The 8081-nt window shown below is 36.9% G+C and overlaps 1 protein-coding gene across 1 annotated transcript in view; it reads right to left on the bottom strand.

Moving 5' to 3' along the window:
- Nucleotides 1-206: 206 nt before the first annotated feature.
- Slc9b2 (solute carrier family 9 member B2) overlaps nt 207-8081 on the bottom strand; it is a 40611-nt gene continuing 32736 nt past the window's right edge. Inside the window, exons 12-14 of the mRNA XM_004662991.2 lie at nt 7637-7773; nt 2188-2408; nt 207-466 (exon numbers count right to left, since the gene is read on the bottom strand). Coding sequence (XP_004663048.2) covers nt 2190-2408; nt 7637-7773 — 356 coding nt within the window. The 3' untranslated portion in view covers nt 207-466; nt 2188-2189. The remainder of the gene's footprint in view (nt 467-2187; nt 2409-7636; nt 7774-8081) is intronic.

Genomic DNA, 8081 nt, shown 5'->3' with positions numbered 1-8081 from the left:
AAAGAGGGAGAGAGAGAGAATGGGTGCACCAGGGCCTCTAGCCACTGCAAACGAACTCCAGACATATGCGCCACCTTGCGCATCTGGCTTATGCTGGTATTGGGGAACTGTATCTGGGTCCTTAGCCTTTGCAGGCAAGTGCCTTAACCATCATGCCATCTCTCCAGCCTTGCTTTAATTTTTTGAGATAGGATCTCACTCTTGCTCAGGCTGGCCTTGAACTCATAAGTGATCCACCTGCTTCGGCCTCCTGAGTGGTGAGATTATAGACATGAGCCTCCCTGGCATACATATGTTGTTAAGTGACTGCAACACCCAGTGGAATGTGATCACAGCTTCCAAGTATGATCTTTTGAGTTTCTTAGAGATATCAGTGCTGGGCTTCAGACTCTTCTCTACCTCTTCACAGCTGGATAACGCCATCAGCATAGAAGAAAGAGGAAAAATGTGTCCAACTTCCACCTCCCTAAAAGAAAGTTGGTTTAGGCTTGATGTGGTGGTGCATTCCCAAAGCTGAGGTAGGAGGATCACAAGTTCTAGGACAGCTTGTGCTACATAGAAAGATGCTGTGTCATAAAACAAACTTTTTTTTACACATGCTTTCTTTTTTCCTACTTCCTTCTGGCTAGACAGGAGATGTGGCACAGATTCAGTGTTAGTCCATGTCTTAAACTAGGGCATGCAGCGCTTCAGAAAGAAAATCCTGGGTCTTGGAGCAGCTCCATGAACAGAGAACCCATCAACATAAGCAAACAGCTAGTTTTGAGCGAAATGTAATTCTACTTTCTTCACTGAAGCAGCTTATATACTCCAACTAATATGACATGCACGAGGCTGGCAAGTAATTGAAAATTAATTTTCTCATCAGGATAAGTGGAAGAGCCTGAAGATGTGGGTCACAAACAAACAAGCAACTTTCTCATGGATAGTAGACTAAGATGGATCACTGACAAGGAGAACTCTGGGTTGACATGGGTAAGGGAAGGTTTTCTCAAATTGCTCATTTATTAGATGGATTTTTTTGTATCTTTTGGGGGGTGCTTTGCCAAAGTAAGGTTTCACACTACCCCAGGCTGACCTAGAAATCTCTCTGTAGTCCCAGGTTGGCCTCAAACTCACAGCAGTTCTCCTACCTCTGCTTCCCAAGTGCTGGGATTAAAGATGTGTGCCACCATACCCGGCTGTTTTGTATTGTTTTAAAATAGTGTCTCAACATGTTTCTCAGGCTGGTCTGAAGCTCACTATGTTGCTTAGGTTTGCCTTGAACTCATGGCAATCTTCCTGTATCATCTTCCAGAGTATAGGAATTTAAGGGTAAGCTCGATGCCTAACTTTTTATTTAAAAAATAATTAGGTGTTTTGACAGCTACATGAGGGAAGTTTTAGACTCAATGAAGCAATGAAGATAGTTCATCTACTTTAAATGTCTGATGGGACCAATCAGTTATAATATTTCATAGAAAGACAGTAAAAGAGCCATGCATGGTAGTGCATGCCTTTAATCCAAGCACTGGGGAAGTAGAGGTAGGAGAATTGCTATGAGTTCAAGGCCACCCTGAGACTGCATAGTGAATTCCAGGTCAGCATGAGCTAGAGTGAAACCCAACCTTGAAAAACCAAAAAAAAAAAAAAAAAAAGAATTAAGAAAGACAGATAGAACTGGAAGAAGTCAGGTTAGAAGGCAACTTTGGGACAGAAATTGATGAGACTATAGACTGTATTTTGGTGCGTAACGGGGGGGGGGGTGGTCAGGATGAGAATACGAATGAATCTGAAAGCAATTCAATGTATAATGGCCTAGGCAACCAGAAAGCATAAAATTGTTCAGAGCTAACAGTAACTCAGAGAAGTTTTTGAGCTTTTGGCAGCTAAAAAGGATGCAGAATTAGTCTTTTGTATGTTAACTTTTTTTTTTTTTTTTCATTTTTGAGGTAGCGTCTCTCTCTAGTGCATGCTGACCTGGATATGTAGACTCAAGGTGGCCTTGAACTCATGGTGATCCTCCTGCCACTACCTCCTGAGTGCTGGGATTAAAGGCATGTACCACCATGCCCAGCTTGGACCTATGTTAGCTTTTTGTCTTGTTTTGTTTCTATTATATTTGAACTGAAACCTTTATCCATCTGGATAAAGTTAGCTTCCACTAACAGTTTCATATCATTGTGCCCAGCATTTTTCTCCTTTTACCTCTAAACTTGTACAGAAGTTTCTCCTGGAGCTTCCTCCTCATTGTGACATTCAAATTTCTGGAGAAGTCTGGGTCCCAGCAAACCAATCAGCAGACTTCCAATTGGTGCTGTGATGAGAATGGCCAAAAATGCCACTGTCAACACATCCATTCCATAGTCTTCTAACTGTTTATCTTCATGAGATCTTGCCATATCCAGAGCCACAGATCCGATTGCAGCCTATGAAAGTTTCAGGGCAAGGATGGAATGATAAGCACATATTTTATAAAGTGACTTATTTTTATTAATTAAAAGAACAAGTTGCTTATTCTTTTGCTCAGTTAAGAGAGTTGTCCTAGTCTTCTCTCAAAGTGGTCTGCAGTTGGTTTTGAACGCTTACAGACTTTCCCTGCCTGTACATGGAGAGTAACCTTACCTGATGCAAACAGATACATTTGAGTCATGTACATATCAGGCATATGTACTTCAAAACACAGGGAAATATTAATCAAATATAACATGAAATACTAAATGTCTTACAGGTAAAGATCAAAGTTATTACTTGTTTCACTTCTTATCCTTACAAATTTAGATTAAGAAAGAAAAAGATTACAAAGTACACTAATGTTTATAGGAAGATGGTGAAGTTTTAAATCACTGTGTTTCGTCTTAGAGCCTACAGTAACTGTCAAAGATATGAAACAAGGAAGTTGTGAGGACTTGAAAAAAACCTGACCTTGGGCTGGAGAGATTGCTTAGTTGCCTATGAAGCCTAAGGACCTAGGTTTGATTCCCCAGTACCCACATAAGCAAGATGCACATGGTGGCTCATGCAACTGGAGTTTGTTTCCAGTGGCTTGAGGCCCTAGTGCATCCATTCTCTCTCTCTTTCTTTCTCTACCTATCTGCCTCTTTCTCTCTCAAATAAGTAAATATACATAAATAAATAAACCCTGACCTCAATATTATTAGGTATTTGAATTCATTGCTTCAGGAGATGGTGAAATGCTTTACTTAATGCACATCTCATACAAAATGATAGTATATCCTCATTCTCTTTTAGAGAAATTCAATAGTAGTGATATGGGGAAAGATATATTTGTCAATCTGTATACCTCCTCTTTTTTGTTTGGCAGGGCAGGTAATGAAATAGGAGAGAAAACATTGTGCATCAGACACAAATGACAGAAACTACTATTTTCTTACAAACATCTGAATGACTGTCTCCCTTCTATAACAGAACCTTAGAATTTGAGCTGGTCATATTGCTGACAAAACAGAGAACCGATATTTTTTTCAGTCTCTTTTGCAATTAGATGGAATTCTATATATAAGTTCTGGCCACTAAGTGGTAGTAGAAATGATAAATGCTACATGGATCATTATCTGAAGAGGAATAGCCACATGTGCCCAACCCCCCTTCAAACTGGGTGAAAATGGTAACAGTTAGACCTTTGTGTGGAAGGCATATATTACAAATGGTGGTCACCCTGGAATACCCATGCTGAACTAGTGGCAAGAAAGAAAAGAAATATAGTTCATTAGTCCCTTTGTTATTTATTAGATTTTTCTTGTTCCATTGTTAGATCTTTGTTATTATGGATTACACTGTGCATAAGTAATCCATCTTTTCTTGGAAGAAAAATGCTATTTTTATCTTTGTTATTATTTTAAAAATTATTTTAAATATATATTTATTTTTATTTCTTTTTTGTTTTTCTGAGGTAGGGTCTCATTCTAGCTCAGGCTGACTTGGAATTCACTATGTAGTCTCAGGGTGGCCTTGAACTCCCAGTGATCCTTCTGCCTCCCAGGTGCTGGGATTAAAGGCGTGTGCCACCATGTTTAATCCGGCTTTTTTGAAATCTTGGCTACAACTTCACATTACATTAAAATGTCTATTTTTCTTTCTGCTCTCTATTTTGTATGCAAAAGTGTGTATGCCAAATTGTGATTTAATATATATTTCTTATTACAGATCACATATTTAAACACACATATGTATGCCTTGTTTCTTACATAGTCCAAACAGAAGAAAAATTAAAATTTCATATAATAATATAATGCACCCATATTTCTATTGCTATGGGTTATTTATGTATAAATTAAACTAATTATAGATCAAGAATACTAAAAGTTAGGCTGGAGAGATGGGTTAGCAGTTAAGCCGCTTGCCTGAGAATCCTAAGGCCTCAGGTTCGATTCTCCTTCCCTCTCTCTGTCTCTAATAAGTCTCTAATAAAAAATACTAAAAGTTGTATTTGTATGAATATGTATAGACAGTCACCTCATTCAGGAAACAATACAAGAACTATTTATATATATCACGTGTTATAAGTAATTTAGAGATTATTTAAAGTAGAAAAGATATATGTTCAAGTTACTTGTAAACACTAGTCCATTTTGGATAAAGAGCTTGAGTGTATACAGGTTTGGTATCCATGGGGAAGGTATCCTAAAACCTATTTCAACATACACAAAAGGATGACTATATTTACTGCCACAAGAAATATATTGCCCAGCACATCCTAGATAATTTCTCCTGATTTAAAAGATTCTTTGATGGTAGAAGAGTTCTAGCCTTCAAATTACAACATTAAGAAACAAGTGTTTCATGCCTAAGCTAAAGTCACTATTTTGATATTTATCTATTGAAGTTATTAGAAGAAGTGTGGAAACTAGAAAAACTATGAGTGGAAAATTCTTCCATTTATTGTACTATACTATTGTCACAGTATTCTTAATTATTATGTATATTTTAGATATCTTTTTTTTTTTTGTTTTGTTTTTTTGAGGTAGGGTCTCACTGTAGCCCAGGCTGACCTGGAATTCACTATGGAGTCTCAGGGTGTCCTCGAGTTCACGACAATCCTCCTACCTCTGCCTCCCAAGGGCTGGGATTAAAGGCTGCGCTACCACGCCCAGCTATTTTAGATATCTTTGAACATCTGATGAAAAACAAAACAAAAACAACCACTTCTTGGAAGTAATGCTCAAGTCCATAGCCAGATAAAGTCTACAATATAATTACAGAGCATACATGTCCTTCAAAGCTTTCTAAATTAATAACATAACTATTTCTTTTTCTTTTTTCTTTTATTGAGGTATGGTCTCACGCTAGCTCAGGCTGACCTAGAATTGACTATGTAATCTCAGGGTGACCTTGAACTCATGGCCATCTTCTGACTTCTGCCTCCCAAGTGCTGAGATTAAAGGCATGAGCTACCATGCCTGGCTTCATAACTAATTTTTCAACATAACTCATTTTTGTTACCTAAAAGTAAAAGTTTGAACAGCTCAATGATTGCAAAGTAATCAATGATATGTTGATTAAGCTGTGTCTGACTTATTTAGTTGAAAATATATAATGTAATAAGAGATACTATATTTGCAACAAATTATAACCAATAAATTCTAATGTAATAGAAGTTACAGGTATTCTAGGGCTGGAGAAATGACTTAGCAGTTAGGGCACTTGCTTGTAAGACCTAATGGCCAGAGTTTGATTCCTCAGTGTCAATGTAAAGTCAGATGTACAAAGTGACACATGTATCTGGAGTTTGTGTGCAGTGGACCGAATCCCTGGTGCACCCATTCTCTATGTACCTCTTTCTGTCTCTTTCTCAAATAAATAATTATAATAAGTGCATGACCAACAACTTCAAGCAACTATCTTTGTTTTTATATTTTTTTATTATTTTATTTTATTTTTTATTTATGAGACAGAGAGAGAGGGGGAGAGACAGAGAAAGAGAGAGGGAGGGAGGGGGAGAGAATGGGTGCTTCAGGGCCTGTAGCCACTGCAGATGAACTCCAGAAGCATGTGCCACCATCTGCATCTGGCTTGCGTGGGTTCTGAGGAATTGAACCTGAGTCCTCAGACTTTGCAGGCAAGTGCCTTAACCACTAAGCAATCTCTCTAGGCCGCATGTTTTCTTACTTGTTCATTGGAGTGCACAAATTCGGACAAGTGCCTCACCTATTGTCAGAAGGTTCGGCTAGTTGTATGAATAATTAATATCAACTAATACTCTGGAAAATCGATATAGTAGCCATGGGTGAGTTTTTTAAGGTCTAGTTACATCAGTGAAATCATGGATGCTACTAGAATCTTTATATATGAGGTTATTTCCTTATTAAGTGGAGAACTTTCACTTTTTAAACTAAACAAAGACCTTTATGGTTTCTCTATGGCATATGCAAATTGCTACAATCACAATTCCTGGGCCTTGATGCCATTGTCAAGAAAAATCAGGGTCACTAGAACTCAAGCACTGCAATACTTCACCAGTTGATCTGAAAAGTGAAAAGTTACTAAATAATCATCTATTACATGGATACGCTGAATAAAGGGAGATTCATGCTCCTACACAGGACAAAGCGAGATGGACTAGGACTATGTGACATCTCATTGTGTTACTTAAAACAGCATGTAATTTTAAATGTAAAAGGACTTTTTTCTGGAATTTTCATATATATATATATATGAAATATATATATGAATATATGAAAAAATATATATATATGCACATACATACATACATACACATACACACATACATATACATATACATATACATGTATACATATACATATATATACATGTATATGTATATGTATTTACATATACATATACATGTATACATATACATGTATATACATGTATATACATATACATGTATATACATGTATATGTATATGTATATGTATATGTATATGTATATGTATATGTATATGTATTTATAGTTGTTTGTTGTTTTTTGAGGTAGGGTCTCACTCTAGCTCAGGCTGACCTGGAATTCACTATGTAATCTCAGAGTGGCCCTGAGGTCACAGTGATCCTTCTTCCTCCTGAGTTCTGAGTTTAAAGGCATGTGCCACCACTCCCAGCTTCCATTTAATATTTTTGACAGGGATAGTCATGGGTAACAAAAGCTACAGAAAGTGAAGCCATGGATGAAGGGGAATTACTGTGGAGCATTTTTTCTTTTTAAAAATATTTATTTATTTGAGAGAGAGGGACAGAAAGACAGGTAGAGAGAATGGACATGTCAGAGCCTCTAGCCACTGCAACCGAACTCCAGCCATGTGTGCCACCTTGTGCAACTGGCTTTATGTGGGTACTATGGAATCAAACCTAGGTCTTTAGGCTTCCTAGGCAGCCCCCTGTAGAGCATGTGCTTGTCGTTTGTTTGCAGTGGCAGGAGGCCCTGGTGCACCCATACGCACTGCCAGCTTCTTTCTCTCTCAACAAATAAATAAAATAAAAATATAGCAAAAACTGAAGTTTAGAGTAGATTAGTGGAAACCCTTCATGAATTCGACTATTCAGTCTTTACTATTCACCTATTTCAGTCATTTACTAATTATTTACATTCTTCAAATTAAGATAAACCTTCTTATTCAACATTTTAAGCTGACATATAGAAACAATAGTTAACTTGTTATACTTTCCCATCCATCGTTACCTGGACTGTTGCCTTTGGAAGCCATGCAAAAGAAATAAATATCTTTTCTTTTATGTTAAAACCAGCAAAACACACCATCAGAAATGTAGTCATAATTCGTATCAATACTGCAATGCCCAAGGTTGCAACACAAAGGCCTGTAAGAAAACCTCAGTTTAGAAACTCTGAAATACTAGTGGAGAAATTACATCTCATGTATAGTTACCAATTCAAAATACTACCAATAGGAATATTTTAAGACAAAAAACTTAAATATAAAAATGGTTCTATATAATTTATCAAGAAATCAATATGATAATGTTTAAAATGTCCCCTCTAGATTAAAAACAGAATTTAAACATATTTGAATTCTTACAAAGGAAATGTAAATTTCCTTTAAATTTAGAACTTTATGTTCCTGTCTTCTTCTAACTTTGAGATTTATCAAGGGCAAGTCTGAACATTA

Source organism: Jaculus jaculus, chromosome 2, assembly GCF_020740685.1.
Source record: "Jaculus jaculus isolate mJacJac1 chromosome 2, mJacJac1.mat.Y.cur, whole genome shotgun sequence".
Lineage (NCBI taxonomy): Eukaryota > Metazoa > Chordata > Mammalia > Rodentia > Dipodidae > Jaculus > Jaculus jaculus.
This window is presented reverse-complemented; position numbering and strand designations above follow the sequence as displayed.